The sequence below is a fragment of the Camelina sativa genome, chromosome 19 (assembly GCF_030686135.1).
Source record: "Camelina sativa cultivar CO46 ecotype springtype chromosome 19, ASM3068613v1".
NCBI classification, from domain to species: domain Eukaryota; kingdom Viridiplantae; phylum Streptophyta; class Magnoliopsida; order Brassicales; family Brassicaceae; genus Camelina; species Camelina sativa.
In genome coordinates, this window is record NC_141898.1 from 9,519,463 (window position 1) to 9,536,331 (window position 16,869).

General features: G+C 35.4%; 2 protein-coding genes and 1 long non-coding RNA gene across 3 annotated transcripts; 2 read left to right on the forward strand and 1 right to left on the reverse strand.

Annotated features, from left to right (window-relative positions):
* The first annotated feature begins 1,765 nt into the window (after positions 1 to 1,765).
* Positions 1,766 to 4,356, forward strand: LOC104765822 (uncharacterized). The gene is made up of 3 exons (XM_010489597.3): positions 1,766 to 2,482; positions 2,854 to 3,198; positions 3,284 to 4,356. The coding sequence occupies exons 1-3, from the start codon at positions 2,003 to 2,005 to the stop codon at positions 3,908 to 3,910; spliced, it is 1,452 nt and encodes a 483-aa protein (XP_010487899.1). The 5' UTR covers positions 1,766 to 2,002; the 3' UTR covers positions 3,911 to 4,356.
* Positions 4,357 to 9,097: 4,741 nt separating this feature from the next.
* Positions 9,098 to 11,098, forward strand: LOC147920358 (uncharacterized). The gene is made up of 2 exons (XR_015591258.1): positions 9,098 to 9,333; positions 10,121 to 11,098. It is a non-coding gene; the product is annotated as an uncharacterized LOC147920358 (long non-coding RNA).
* A 1,203-nt stretch (positions 11,099 to 12,301) lies between these two features.
* LOC104765824 (glutamate racemase) lies at positions 12,302 to 13,298 on the reverse strand. The gene is made up of 2 exons (XM_010489598.3): positions 13,139 to 13,298; positions 12,302 to 12,783 (listed from the first exon to the last, which is right to left on the reverse strand). The coding sequence occupies exons 1-2, from the start codon at positions 13,180 to 13,182 to the stop codon at positions 12,492 to 12,494; spliced, it is 336 nt and encodes a 111-aa protein (XP_010487900.2). The 5' UTR covers positions 13,183 to 13,298; the 3' UTR covers positions 12,302 to 12,491.
* Positions 13,299 to 16,869: the final 3,571 nt, after the last annotated feature.

The window sequence follows — 16,869 nt, forward strand, 5'->3', positions numbered from 1 at the left end:
GTTAGACGATTGCGGTGGAACCACGGGAGCAAAGAAATCGAGCCTAAAAACTTTAGAGAAGGGGCATTGGAAGAAGAGATGGTCCCTTGATTCATCTTCCAGCCCTAACCATGTTGATATGAGGAGTGTGTTCAATCATTATTATTACATTACAGAACGAAAGTGTTAATTGTAAAACCATTAGAAACAGACTTCTGCTAATCCTCCGCTCCGGAAACAAGAAATATGCCGACATCCTTGTGCTGTGGTTCTCCAGTAGAACTTAGAATTGGCTGTTCGAAACTCAAAAACTTCTTGGTTTATTAAACTTATAACTATGTTGTAAGAAATGGTTTTTTGGTGAATAAAAATTTACATTCATTTCAAAAAAAAAAAAAAAAAAAAAAAAGACAAATCACATTTTTTTATAATATAAAGATATATAAGGAAGAGTTGCTATCTTTACGCAATTGGCCAATGAAAACATACACAAATGGTTGTTCTGTCTGTCGGATAAAGAAGAAACCTCTCCTAAAGACCTCTTTTTTGTTCCTTTCTCTTGAAGTAAACACACAACTCAAATACTATCTCTTTATATCTCCATGTTTGTAAATAAATTAATATCTTCAATCATCCTCAGTATCGACATACTTTATTAGCTAGAACTGCAAAAGATTTACTTGATTAGAATGTTTCTTTCCTATTCGCAAAAATATTATTGTTCAATGGTTGGGGGGAAAAAAAAGAATGAAGAAATTGCCATGTGATGCGTGTATTTTCTATTATGTCAGGACAAGAAACTCAAGACTTGTTACGAGATCGGGTACCAGCACCATATTTATCTAGATCAATGATCGATTTTAATAGAACTTGAAGATCAATGATAAATTTGAAAGTATCTAGTTATCTACCATCTAGTAATTAAGCTACATTCAAGTTTTACATGATACTTATGGAATTTATACTTAAGAAGTACTGTATCGTGATTTTTGTTAGGGTCTAAAATATGATATAAATATAAGTAGATAGAAAATGTCTTATCATGTGAATTAAGGGTAGGAACGAATTGCACAATCTATAAAAATCGTTGTATTCCTTTTGTCATTGTAATTTGTAAGGATTTTCTAAAGGTCTTGATGAATGATGATTAGCCTGAGATCTAAAGATTCAAACCATTTGGAAGCAAAAAACGAATTTATTACCATAGAGAGGAAACAATATATAAACCAAACAGTAGAAGAGGCCGACATTTTTGTACAATAACATTTATAGAAATGTTTGTAAACAAACAGTACAAATATATTGCAAACCTAATTTGTTTTTATTTATTTATTAAATTTGTTGTAAGATGTACACATATCGTTTTGTTGACATCATACAAATCGAATTGTAGGCTACAGGTGAAAAAAAGAAGAAGTAGGTTTAACAGTTCTGTCCCTAATTTACCGCTGCCACTTTACTACTTTTATTTATTTTTCACTGCGAAAACTTAACGAAACTGTCCTTTTTTTTTAATTATTCCTGAAAACTTAACGAAAACTGTTAAATGCAAAGAGAAAGAGATCGTCCAGTGTCCACCATCCTTTAACGGCGCTAACAAACTCCCCACAGAGTGTTTGTTTCTCCTGCGAGTACTTTTTACTCGCCATCTCTCGCCGTCCACGTGTCCCTCATGCGTAAGCCAGGTTGGAAAGAACATCTCACCGGCGCGTGTACTTGTCAAATCGCGCGTGGCGTTCCCCAAACTAGAAATTCCACAAACAACTGAAGGGTAAAATAGTCATTTACAACAGATCACTGTCTTCTTCTTCTTCTTCCTCTTCCCCTTCTTAAAAAAAAAAAGGGTTAAATAAAGAGACTCTCTCTTCTTCACTTCGCGAACTCACACACACAATAACTCTCTCTCTTTCTCTCTCTCGTTAAAGAGTAAAGACCCATTTTTGTATCGTTGTTATAAAGCTTACGTTTACTAACTACGAAGAAGAAGAAGCAAAAAGCTTAGTTTTTTTTTTTTTTTACTGAAATGGAGAAAAAACAAGGCTTTTTCTCAGCTCTCAGAGACGAAGTTGTGAGAGGTCTGTCGCCGTCAAGATCTAGAACAAGGTCTCGTTCCGTTAGTCCAGCTCGTTCTAATTCGCCCATGTCAGCTCTCACTTGGGGGAGAAAAAATATCACCGGAGGAGGAGGTGGCGGCGGAGGTTACTATTTAGCTCAACCGGAGCAGTTAATCGGGAGATCCGGAAGTTTGAGACCTGTAATGGAAGGTCCTGATCCAGATGAAGGAGGAGGAGGTGGGAATCTAGGAGAATCTAAACGACTCGGGTCGGGTTTAGGTGATTGGGTTAAAGGGCAGCTTTCTCGTGCTCCGTCTGTTGCTGCCACGGCGGCTTATCGGAGAAATGATCTGAGACTTCTTTTGGGAGTAATGGGTGCTCCTCTTGCTCCTATTCATGTCTCTTCCTCTGATCCTTTGCCTCACCTTAGTATCAAAAACACTCCAATCGTTAGTCTCTCTCTCTCTCTCTCTTCTTCTTCTTCTAAAGTTCAGATTTTTTTTCTTTTCCATCATTTTCAATGGATTTGATTTTAGAAATTTTCTTCAGATTTACATTTTTTATTTAATTTGAATTATTTAGTTCTTCAGAATGTTTTTCATTGGTCGTTGGTTGGTGGAAATTGATGTCATATTCTTTGGTGGGATTTGATATTTTTTGCTTACAAACTAGTTTAGTTATTGAGAGTATTAAACAAAAAAAAAAAAAAAAAAGTTTTGATTTTTATCTCTTTGGTTTCTTCTTCTGAGCTTTATTTGAAGACTTTTTACTGTTCATCATTGTACTGATTCTTTCTTCTTCTTCTTACTGTTTTTTGCAGGAAACATCATCTGCTCAGTATATTCTTCAACAGTACACTGCAGCTTCTGGTGGTCAGAAGCTACAGAACTCCATTAAAAACGCTTATGCTATGGGGAAACTCAAGATGATCACTTCAGAGCTTGAAACGGCTACTAGAACTGTTAGGAATCGAAACCCATCTAAAGCTGAGACTGGTGGTTTTGTTCTTTGGCAAATGAATCCTGATATGTGGTACGTTGAGCTTGCTGTTGGTGGTAGTAAAGTTCGTGCTGGCTGTAACGGCAAGCTTGTTTGGCGACACACTCCTTGGCTTGGTTCTCATACCGCTAAAGGACCTGTGAGGCCTCTCCGCCGTGGACTTCAGGTAAGTTGACTCTTTTTTAAGTTTTGATTTTTTTCGAGAGATCATAGAGATCCTTAGTGTTTTATTTGGTTTGTGGTTGATTCAGGGACTAGATCCGAGAATAACTGCTGCAATGTTTGCGGAAGCCAAGTGTATAGGAGAGAAGAAGGTGAATGGTGAAGATTGCTTCATTTTGAAGCTATGCACTGACCCTGAAACTCTAAAGGCCAGAAGCGAAGGACCAGCTGAGATCATAAGGCACGTTCTCTTTGGCTACTTCAGTCAGAAAACAGGACTCTTAGTTCACATTGAGGATTCACATTTGACCCGGATCCAGTCCAACGGTGGAGATACTGTTTTCTGGGAGACCACTTACAACTCTTCCCTAGACGATTACCGCATGGTCGAAGGGATCATGATCGCTCACTCGGGACACTCGGTTGTGACCCTTTTCAGATTTGGGGAAGTGGCGATGAGCCACACGAGGACGAAGATGGAAGAAAGCTGGACTATTGAAGAAGTTGCGTTTAACGTTCCTGGTCTATCTCTCGATTGCTTTATACCACCAGCTGATCTCAAGACCGGTTCTTTAACAGAATCCTGTGAGTACCCACAAGAGGAAAGAGGGAAGAACAACACGCTCGCATTGTCTGCTGCGCACAGGGCCAAAGTTGCAGCCTTGGAGAATGGGAGCTTTGAAGATCACCGCCCGGTTTGGCATACTGATGTCTAACGTTTAAAGAGAGCTTATGACTAAAAACAATCCTTGAAGGTAGCATTAGCCGATGACTTTCAGATGAAAAAAAGATCAGATGCAATGTGTTCATACGCCGGTAACTTAAGCTAACCCACTTTTAGCAGCTTTATTGATTAGGAATCAGGTTTGTTAGCATAACCGATGATTCACGGGTTCAAACCGAACTCAAATGAATCATCCTTTTTTACTCTAAATCTCTGGTGAATGAGATGGAGTTTGGATTTGGTTTTACTTATCTTTCAGTTTGGGTTTATTTTTTAAATTCTCACCTTCAATATTTTTTGAGTAAGGTGAAGGCAAGAGAAGGAGAATTGCCCTGCTTTACCTATAGCATTAAGTGTTTGTTGTTACCCCCTAACTATGAATCTTGAATTGTTCATCTCTCTTTTTCAATCTGTGGAGATATGTTTGGTTTTTCGCTTTTTCTGATCTTCCATTCTTTTGTTGATAATGGCCTCTGGCCTCTCTGCCATGATATGATTCAATATCCTCCTGGCCACTTGTTGAAGAAAGTGCAGAACATAATGTGAACAAAACAAGAAAGATGCCAAAGAGAAAATGACATTTTCACACTCATCAAGATAATGTAAAAATGGTGTTTTTGGATTTGGTCTTTGGGGTTTAATCAACAGTAATAATTATGTGAACATAGATAAACTCAGCTCCTAGTTGTTTGGCATTTGGCAACGAGAAAGAGATAGAGATGACCCCTCGAGAGTCGCGTACACACGGCCACATTTATGACTATTTACACTCAAGATCTCATTTGCATGGCTTTAACAATTTTTCGAATATAAGTCAGTTAGTTAACCATAAAATATTTTGATATTTCTTGATACGAAGTTGAGTTTTCTGTTTCGCTTTGTTATGTTTGCTGGAAGATATTTAATACTACTTGTTAAACCACCATCGAATTACTAAATATTTCTTTGGATGTATACAATTAATTGATGTGGGGATGAGATCTTATAAATGAATAAGAGGGTCCATTTTGACTCTTCTTTGAATGAATGCTCGGGGACTATCTTTCTGCTTTTGGTAAAATTAATGACTTTTTTTGTTCTGATTACAACTGTCCTCCTTTTACTTTTTTTTTTCTTCTGTTCTATATCTCACTCTCTTCTAGTATATATAAGAAAATAGAGATAATCCTTTACTTTTTTTTTTCAATATCTCACTCTCTTCTAGTGTATAAGAAAATAGAGATAACCATATAAGAGGAGGATATATTATAGTATTCTTAATAGTAGTATTGTATTGTTGCTTTGATGTTTTCAATAGAGAGGATTGTAAATGATTCATGATTGTCGTCCTTTAGTAGTGGGCACCTCATGTTGCAAAATTCGCAGTCCCTTCGCTTATAAGATACGCCTTTTTCTTCTTCTCTTTTGGGTAAAAAGTATATGAGGTAATCTTTTTTTTTTTTTTGAAAAGTTTTGTAAAAAAGAGAGAAATCAAAAAAAATCTTATAGTTTAGCATTTATGTGATTACAATGAACCATTATTTTAAAGAATGTTGAATTTCTTCATTTTAACTACTACTAGCTATCCATATTCTTATGATTTATAACAATATTTATTTATTTTCATAAAAGAATGTGATGGAATCACAAAGAATTTTATGCATTAATGTACATTAATAAGTATATTTGGATTAATAAGTTTGTTCCAATTTCAACATCAATATCGCAAAAAGTTGCCACTCTCACGTTTTGAATTTGAACCTCTTTATTAGAAAAGCATCGTTTACTTTGTATCAAATGCTTTATAAAAAAGCTAATAACATATGATCCAAATTAAAGTCCAAGTAGACCCAAACTTGAAGATCATTGCATAACTCAATTATGATTAGAAAAAACATATATTCCAAATCAGAGTAGTTGGCTACGAAGATTCAAAATTTATTACGAAAATAACTTTCTTAAATTTTGCAGATCAAACAAGCAATTAATCATGATACTATAATAAACCTAGCGACAGAAATACAAGGACCAAGTGACAATTTAGCGATCAAGAAATGATGAATTATTTTACTTTATATGTAGTTAAATCAATTAGATTTCAATAAAATCCAAATGGCTTCAAGCGAATAAACAAACTAATGACCTCCAACAACGAAGGAGACCATGCTGTATACATCAAAGTATTTAATAAATATGTTATTATTTAGTCTATATATATATATATTAATATCTGATAATCATGTAATAAACAAAAATAGCTCAAACCGGTTTTAGAAACAGTGTTTTACTATCTTTTTTTTGGTAGAATACAGTGTTTCACTATTGCCACTTTGCCAGAGTCAAGTTCATGTTTGGCTTGAAGAATCATAATTTAAGCTTTGTGGAGCTACCACATGATCTTATAAGAAAATATTATAGGCAAACGCAAAACTCTTTGGTTAAGAAAAGATAAACAAAAAATAAAGGAAAATAAGACACATTACTATATATAGGATAATAATAATAATATATATAAAAAAAATTAACAGAAGAAAAGAAATGAAAGGGGCATGTGAAAGAACGTGGGAAGGTTTGAGAGCATATGATTTGAGACATGGACATGGGAGAAGCTTTGATGCACTACTGTCACTTAGCCACTCTGTGTTTTTTGACTGCTTTTTTACTCTCTCATCTCTTGTCTTTACCCCATTACACACCAACTCTTTGGATTCTATCCTTTTTTAAACTGTCTCTCTCTCAACCAACAAAAAACAATTTGTAACCGTACTCTTTTCTTATTTTTTATTTCGTAGATATATAGCATTACTTAGAAATATATAGGATCATCATCTCCTTATGCTTCATATTCATTATCCATATATAGCACAAATCATAACAAAAGGAATTGTTTGGGAAGAAGTTAACACTTGAGAGATAAAAACACAAACTTAGACACTTAAACATTAAAACGTACTTGAGTTAGCTTGTGCTTGCTTTAACCCCCCAAAAAAAATGTAACAAATTGTCGGCAAAGATTAGAATATGATGGTACAAAAAAAAAAAGAAAAAGGAAATGGGTGGGTTTCAGTCATTCATTGATGTGAATAATGCCATTTTGATTGTTGACAGTTCTCTTCTAGAATTTATTTCCATGAAGACTTGCAATATTACCCATAACTAAGGGCAACCCAACGTAGGAAAAAATCCTTTCTTTTATCTCTTTAATTTTTGGTACTACTTAGGAGCGGCCACCACCTATCAAAAACAAAACATTGTATTTGGACTCCGATCATATATTTTGATTAGCTTTTTCCTTTTTTTTTTTTTTTTTTTTTTCTTTTTTTTGGTAAAAAAGCTTCCATTAAAACTTAAGTTTTCAAAGAGGAGGGTTCATACAAAAAGAAACATAAAAGGTTACAAAGCTTAACAATGTTACAAAGCATAGAGAGATACTGGTTCTATGAGTTTTCTAAGAAGGTGCAAATCTTTGGGAGGCTAGCAAAGCTTGAAAGATCTGTTGGGACCATGGTGGAAGCGCATTTGAAGACTTGCTCCGCGTCTTCCTCGATCAACAAGTGATCAACAATAGCTCTTGCAATATATGCAGCGGAGCGTTTATAAAGGTGGTACATATGTGAAGTGAGGGAGGATGCTCTCGCCGATAAGAGAATGTTCAAAGCAAATTGATCAAAGTTTAAAACAGTTTCTGGCTCAATTCTCATAAAATGGGGTAAAACTACAACCAGGACTCGAAGGTGATATGTGCAATATCATAACAAAGCAGGTGGGTCCTCCCTCGCATGAAGCCAATGGCCATGGAGGTTAAGGAGTCCCACACAAAGCTTGTAGCCGGTATTGCAGTGTGATATTAAGACATACCCGAGTTTACACCCTAGAGGCGGATCAAGGAGACTAAAGGATAGGATTGTTTTAAGATTGAACCTAGGGAGAGGAAAGCAAAGTCGTAACAAAGCAGGTGGGTCCTCCCTCACATGAAGCTCATAGCCATGGAAGTTAAGGGTTCCCACACAAAACTTGTTGTCGTCTTTGCTGTGATGCACTAAGATAGACACTAGGTTATAACCAAGAGGCAATTAAGTGGTAATGATACAGACTAAGGGGTTCGAAGGGCTTTTGGTATCCATTATCCAACTTATCTTGACAGAGGGATTTAACTAGCCAATCTAGAGAGGCAATTACATGACTATATGATTGTTTGCGGCCAACCAAAATAGAGGTAGAGTGACCTAACCGGGTTGGATTCGATAAACTTTTATAGGGTCTAAATAGCTTCAGGATCATACATGTACCCAAGACTAGCCGAAATAATCTATCTACCATGGTTCTCGGATGAGAGTTGAGCTCAAACCTGGATCGAGGGGACAGATGAAGAATTGGTAGGAAGCTGCATTGATGACATAAGTCGTCTAAACTCAGTCCAATACCAGGATCGGAAGAAAATAGAGTGGTCTGGTTTGTGAGGAAAATCTTTGTTGGATAAAGCGGCAGATCGGGGGAGAGCATAGCCAATAAACAAACTAAAGAGACCAAAGATGCATGAGGGGGATACAAGGTCACTGTAATGACTCTCACCAAGGGGTAAATTTTAAAATAAAAATCCCTAGCCAAAGGACCTGGAAAGGACATGAAAATAAGGCAAGGAAGGAAGGTACAAGAATTGCTGAAGAAGTATCCGAGAAATTCTGGACGGACTAGGAGATGGCCGATGGTACTATGTACCATGTACCATGAACCGTACCGTGTATCGCAGGACAGAGTCGTCCAAGGCATACCGTAGACCCGAGACGTACCGCATAGTCGTCCGTAACCGTGCCGCGACATGGTCAGTCGACTGCACCGCGGTATAGCATCGCGACCAGACAAGATTCCTTAATTGACCAATAGGAATTCATGCAAAAACTGAAGAAACATAATCATTATGTTTTCACAAAATTGGCCAATGAGAATGCATGCAACACTAAGTGGGAAGCATCATCATTTATACTTTCTAAAAGTGGCCAATCATCCTTCATGCGAGAAGTGAGTGGGAGACAAAAGAAGATTCCCTTGGACAAGTGTTGTGCTCACTTAACAAGTGTACACACATGCATTTTGTTGGTTTTGAAGATGAGCACTCGCCTAACATGCATTGGGCCATTATGCCGCCCACTTTCTCTATATAAAGACCTCCATCCTTTCTCATTTCGCAAAAATCTTAAAAGAGAAGAAGAGAAAGAGAGAAAGGAGAGGAAGAGAGAAAGAAGAGAGAAAGGAGAGAAGTGTTGCCGCAAGGGAGAAAGAGTGAAGGAGAGAAGAAGCAAGCCAAGACAATCGACCATTGCAAGGTGTTGAATCGAGAGATAAATCGATTTCAACAAAGGGGGGGATTTAAGTGTGCCGTGAGGGAGATTCAACCAGAAAGTCCGACCACTCCTTACAAGAGATCGCCGGTTTTCTGTAAGTTCAGGCACATATTTCACCGGACTAGATGGAGATTAAAGACATACATCTAGTGAACGGTTTGTATGAGCATTTAGTTGCATTTTTACTTGAATTTCTTTTGTGATTTTCTTATTTAAATGCATGTGCTGTGAGGTTATACCAGTTACTAGTTCGAAATGTTCTAGTAACAAAGGTGATAACTAGTTTTGATACTTGTAAAATTATGAGCTTAAAAACCATAAGAACTCAAGTATCAATCTTGCTGAAGTCTTAATGCGTTTTACTCCGCGACAAAGTCCGGCTAGCGTAGTAAGACTGGGGTATTGATGTCCTTCCTATTTAGTACCACATGCAGCCGCGACATGCAACCCATGTTCGTGTGCTTGTAGGGTTGGTTACGAAGAGCTTGGAGGTTATTGGGTTCACTATCCTGGCCGAAGCTGTCTACACGACGGTGTGGCTCTAAATGAAGTCTGGTTGCATGCCTTTGTGGCTGCAACGCGGTTGTTCAAAGAGGTGTTAAGGAAAGGAAGCATACCGGGCCCATAAATTAAAACTTGTTTAAAATTCTTTGTTTTCATTCAAGTTTGTGTTGCTTGTTGTGGCATGTTGTTGTGGTTGCTTGCTAGATTAATTTGCTTAGCTCATTATCTTCCGCATGCTATCTCTGATTGTTTGTTGATTGCTTTGCTGCTTGCATGTTGTATGTTATTGGGGTTTGGGATTGGGGATAATTTCTTTGCAGGAACCCTGAGCTCACTAAGTAATCTTAGATTACTTATGATAATATTTTGTGTTGCAGGTAACCCTAGAGGGAACTAGAGGGCGTGGTGAACGATAGGAACCCGAAGTAGTTTTATTTTGTGTCTATTGTAAAATTCAAGTATGTTCTTTTCAAATCAAACTTGGCACTAGGCCTTATCCAAAACTCTACAATCTTTTGGTATATGTTTTGTAATAAACTCTTTTTATTTATCAAAGTATTCGGGTTTCTTTTAAACGGGCGAGTGGTACTGATATAGATTTTGTCTGAGTCGGCTCAACGCACGGTGTGTCACAAGGGTTGCAAAGCCTTAAGGATGTGCCATGTGGTCAGGAACCTCACCGATGGACTAGCCAAAGGGTCCTCATCCGTTCTTGCACCCGGCCAGATCGTTGGTGAACGTTTACAAAGTAGCGTCCCGGTGCCGTCCGCGGTTCACCCGGCCGTACGGCGGTTCGGGAGCGTTACAATCACCATGGTTGAAGCTTTTACCGACCAGATCTTGCGCAGTTCCGGCGTCAAAACAGAGCTCACTTCTAGCATCAGCCAAGTAGAATACTTGGTGATGGGGTAAGGACCCAACTAGGAAGGAGATGGTGGAAATGACTTCAAGGGGAGCCGATGAGAGAGGCGGAGAGCAGAACGTACATGGAGCCTCAATATCTCAGATTTGTCATTGAAAGGTTGGAGTCTCGAAAGAATCACCTCGTTGAGACGAACCTCCGGTTGAGCAAAGCGGGGAGATAAGAGTTGAAGCTGGAGCATGACCGGAGTAGCGTGGCAAACTAAAAACCTCTGGTGAATTTCAAAAGCGGTCTAAAAACAGTTTTGATAGCAGAGGAGCGAACAGCAGTGAACGGGAAGTAGCCCAGCAGCACCGATTTGAGTCGACGCCGCCAGAAGGAAGAATTTCGAGAATTGTGCCATGGAGAGAAGCGGCTAGGGCGAACTATGATTTCGTCTATCTATTCACCATGATGAGTGATGAAACTAATATACTATATTTTGATAAGCTTATTACATTATCTCACCCTAAAAAAATTATCAAAACAAAACGAGCGAGTAAGACCAACCAAATCAGATTTTAGAAATCATCGTGGTTTTTAATTCAAAACCATTTGATGATAAATGGATCAACCAAGACCTCTTATATACGATATATTGGTTAGTCTTTTCTCATTTCTGATGCGAAAAGTTTAACATGCCATTTCAAAATGATTAACTATTTTTTGACTCATTTTCTATATCTTTACACCTATTGGCATGTTCAATACCTCACAATTAGCAGCACCCATAATAAGAATCAATCGGATATATCCCATGTACTAGTTAGTAGTAGTCCTTGTCCGGTACGTATATGTTTTATCAGCAAATATATATCAGACTCCGTGTTTGATCGGTTGCCAAATAATGATTCCTTGAGACTTCATATTAAATAAATGTGTTTCTATAGATAACTACTGATGTCATTTAAGAAAAGATCGGTCATAATTTGTTTTACTGGGCCGTTTAGTTTGCATGAAATTGAAGTGGTCGTCGTTACACAGTTTCTGGATTAAATAGGAATTATTAAAATAAAGAAACAAAAGAAGCCATGTGGTAATAATCATAACAAAAGTTTAATAAGGAACAATCGTGTGACCGATCAAGAGCTATGACTATGATGAGTATTTACAGTTGATCATCATCAAATCCTTTTTATGTACGCAAGAGTTTTTGAGTTAAATCTTCAGTTCATAATATATTTAGACAATGATTTTTTTTTATTATTCATTATGATTCAGCCTTGGAAATTGCAAGTGTTTCAAATCATGACAAAAACCGACTCAATGTTTAGGTTCCTCTTCCAGTTCATGGATTACCACCAATCCACGGCAGTAAGTGCCAGTCTCCATGAATCTCAAGCCAAGGATCAAAGCAAGCCGAATGATAAGTATGGCTGCAGCATAAGTGTATAATTTAGCGTATCACTATTTGATAGACTCTCTAAACAAAACATATATACATTCTCGTCTCAGGGTATGCACCTTATAAGTGTTTCACCGTTATTGATATTCTCAACACAGAACCATACACTCCCCATGCTCACAGTTTTGTACTAACTCAGCTGTGAGGGTTCTTGTCGCAATTAAGTGTAATATCGCCACATCTTTTGTTTTTGACACATCTCAAAAGTTCTTTTTACAAGTCACACAAACTCACATAGTCACAAGTCACAGCTAATTTAACTATTAAACTTCTTCATCCATCATATGAAAAGGAACATAATCAAACGTTGTACGTATATACCATTCCTCTCATTTCCTTGAGATTATTCAATATATATAGTTACATATACTATATAGTGTCCCCTTATGATATTTTCATCTCTCAATCATAAGAGATTAGTAGTAACATATTAATTTTATCCCTAGTAACGAAGGTGATGATAAAGATCAGGATCAGGTTTATCAACACCGTCGACGTTCCTTATCCAAAACGTCATGCCGAAGGAGGCTGCACCGTCAGGAACGTCTTCCATCACCGCCTCTTGTCCCGGCGGAAAGAATATTCCGGTGCGTGGGTGTGGGACCCAGCTCTCCTCTTCGCCACCGAAGTTGAGATTATGGTCGGAAGTATCTCCAAAGTAACTGACCTTCATGGGGTTTGGTTTTGCAGCTTTGCTACTTATTCCTGCACGACCTTGAAATTGCTTCCAACTCCTAAATCAATCATTTGAAAACAGTATAATCAGCTACTTCTTCTTGTTTTCGTTAAAGACCTCCAAGTTTACTATTTTACTTATCATCACACATTTTAACATCCACCCTAGCTTGTTATATAGTTGCACAATTCTAGCTAGTTCTACGAAAAAACAAAATTCTTAAAAAATATATATATTTATCAATTGCTTAAAATTTGTTAAAAAACAAAAAGTTTGTAGAAAAATCATAGTCTAATAAGTAACGAGCACCGATGATTTATTTGGGTTCTTTCCAACTCTATGAATATTTTGTAGTAACAGCATTTGATTAGAGAAAATAAAAGAAGAATGATGAGAAAAGTTATGGCTTTGACCTTAATAGCAGTGTTGGTGCTTTGGCGATCCCAGTTCTTCCCATCAACTGTGTGTACGATGTTTATAAACGGTATCAGAGTATGTACTTAACTATATTTAATTTTGATTTTAGTACGAGTATATTTCTATCAGTCTATAACTTGATCAGCTTGTGTTCTGTTATCTCTTTGGTGATCTGTTCTATATATACACACCATAAACTGTGGGACTAGAGAATCTGGAGAGTGGGAAAAAAGAAAAGAAAAAGAGGATCGTATTTAAAAAAAAAAAATTAATCAGTTTGTTACTTGTTTAGTTTTAAAAGAATTTATTACTTGTGGCACGTTTTCCATCGATCATCGAATGGGTAATATCAATGTATTAATTATTAGGAGATTCTACATAGGATGAAGACCAGCATAATTTAACCTCATAATATGCTTTCATAACCTCTTTTCCAAAAAAATTAACATTTAATTAATCTTTTAACGCTTTTGTGACAAAGATACGAGTTGACGAAAATTTCAGAATATGCAAGGTAATTAAGTTGCAGATTATAGATGTATTTGTACTCCCTTCTATATTAGAACAAGTGATGTTTTAAAAATTTATCTTGTATCACAAATATTGATTTTCTGTACTTCCTCCGGTTTAGTTTAGTTGTCGTTTTAGAGACTTTTGAGTAGATTAAGAAAAATTGTAATTTGACAAATTTGACATGGTATATCTAACCTAGCTAGGATATGTGACTCAATTGTATTAGTTTAAATAAGGTTATTTTTGAAAATTTTTGAAAAGTGGGAATGACAAGTAATTTAAAACAAAAAAAATAAACCTTAAATAAAATCAGAGGGAGTATTTTTTATTAATTAATGCTATAAAATTGTGGATTTCAAAATTCATTAATTGAGAATTTAAAATTTTAATGAACTACCATTGGTTAATAGTTATGAGAAATATGTTATTTATATATCAAATATATTTATGACTAAACATTAATTATTTTCTTAATTTATGTGAAAAACTTAAAAAATTATCCTTTTAAAGAGGGAGTATGTAAATTTCAATATTTTTGCGGTTTGAATTGTCTGTGGCGTTTGTGACCCATTTGTATAACATTTTATTATAGTGTTAACATATAAAGATAATTAAGAAAAAGTTAGAGAAATGAGGGAAAAAATTAGAGAATTCCACGTAGTTAAAAAGTCTCACGAATATTAAAGTACAAAAGTGTTTATGTATAATGCCGATTAATAAGTGCCGTTGGTTCTAAAGAAGTTCCGAATTTAATCCGACTGTGATATCAGATGGTGATGATTTTGGAAGAACTATATATATCTCAACATCACTTGTATGTCAATAGTTGCAGATGTACGTAATGTTTTTATAAAACTAGCTAAAATGTAAAAGAAATAACCAATATATACTTCAAAAGAGTTAGGAGTGTTTTTTTTAGAAGTTGATAATATCATCAATCAAGTTTTAGAAGTGTTTCTTCAACCAAAAAATAAAAATAAAATTTAGTAGTGCATCATGCATGGAGCGTTATGCTATTATTTTCTTAAACTTCATCTTGATGATATGAAGAACGCTGAACGGAGTTAGTGAACTCATTCAAAACACATAGTGTACGTCTTGCATTTTTTTGTCATCTATTCTAAAAGCTTTTTACATTTAAATTTTGAAGTTGTTTACATTAATTATTCTTTTTTTTTTTTGCCAAAAAAAAAAGTTTACATTATTCTTTTAGATGTAGGCTAGAGGCATCAACATCCAAATTAAACTCTTGGTTTATAGCTAAACTGCTAAACACATCTACACATTTGAATACATAACTCAAAATCCAAACAATGAGACAAATGGGATCTCCACATGACCATTGTGAACTCTAGAGTTATACGTACGAGAGTTAATTTCAAAAATATCTTTTAAATTTTTAACTAACCAAAAGTTGTCGTTTAGAATAATGTCTGTGAATGTATTATATATATAATGTAAAATGTTATCTTATAAATCATATTGATCGGTATTTTTAGTTTTACTTTACTCTCCAAAAGGTTCAACATGTAAACTTCGTCATATTTGCTGGACTTTAAACATATGGATGTGTTTAAAGAACTAAAATATAGAGTATACTTAATTTTGTTGCAACTTTTTGTAATAGGAAATTTAGAATATATTCCCTGATGCTCACTGTGTAGCTTCATAAGGAAAATTCGAAATCCAATGGAAGATATTAATTTGTTTTTAAAAAGGTAAAACTGTTTTACGACAGACAAATCAAATTCAACTAATTGTTTCTTTTTTCTATTTTAGTAAAAAGTTGTGATTTGTTTATATAATTTAAAACCAGCAGGGCAATTGGTTGTTATATAACTTTAAACCAATCCTTATCAAATATATGCATGTTTTAAAAACATTCGATTGTGGAGTTAATAAAGTTACAAAACATGCGATTCGTGGAGTTGATAAAGTTATCTTGTAGAAATACCAGCAGGGCCATATATATTTACTGTATATCTTAGTACCGTAGTACGTTACAATAATATTCTATCTTACGTAGAGCTGGGATAAACAACCGAACGGAACGGAACCTAGATTTTGGTTGTTCGGTTTGGTTTAGGCTATTGGTCATTAATCGATTGGCAATTTTTAAAATTTAGTTCAGTTAACCGAAAATTTTGGTTAGTTCGGTTCTGTTCTCGGTTTAATAACTGGATTATACCACAATTAGACTGGATTTACGAATTTTTAAACCAGTTTTTGTTAATCGAACCGAACCAAATTTTATTTCAATTAGTTTCGGCAACATTTTTATAATTTAAAAATTTTGGAATCAAACTGACCGAAAATTTTGAATAAAAATACTAAAAAAAATTATATTACGAGAAGTTATGACAAACTACTTGCAATTATCTACACCATCTCTATCGTGACTCCTATTCGAACACATCATATCATCGACCCAATTCCGGTCCGGCCTTTGAACTATTTTGAGGTCTATATCTATTAAAAATGACACCCACAAAATATGAAGGAACATAGTGGAATTCACATATTGTAAGAAAAAAAAACAAGACTTATTTTTTCTTTTGTTTATCCGAAACTATAGAAGCAATTTCTCATCTCAGCCTCAGGTGGGAATCTTTTCAAAAATATTCTTAACTTCCTTATCCTATTTTCCTATTTATTTTCTTATGATGTGACATAAATTTAGAATTATGCTTCAATCTATAACCTCTCAAGTGCAAAGGGTGTAGCTTTAATTTAAAGAAGAATATAATTATTATGTTTCGAGAAAACTAAAGAAATGAAAAACACACAAAATTAAACTGTTAGTTTCGGTATGATTTAATCAAGAACTTTTAAGCTTCTTTACAAAAACTGTAACAGTTAAAAATTTGTTTTGGAAAAAAAACGTATAACTGGAGAAAAAAACTCTCAAATATTTTTCTCCCAAAAGTACTACAAAAGGACAAACTTATGTTAAAACTAAGTATCTACCAGAAAGAGAACAAATGAGAGAAAAAATTGAACAAACCGAAGGAAAATAGAAAGTCCTCTAAGGCCTAGCTTTGTAGCTCTTCCGGTCAGCAAAGGCACATAGTAGTGCGACGTTTGAATGGTCTGAGACTCGAGCATGGCATGAAAGAGAGAGGTAGAAGGACAATGGACAATGGACAATGGACCGCACCACATGAGATAAAAACCTCAGAACGCCAAGATTCTTTTTGACACTGCAGATTATATT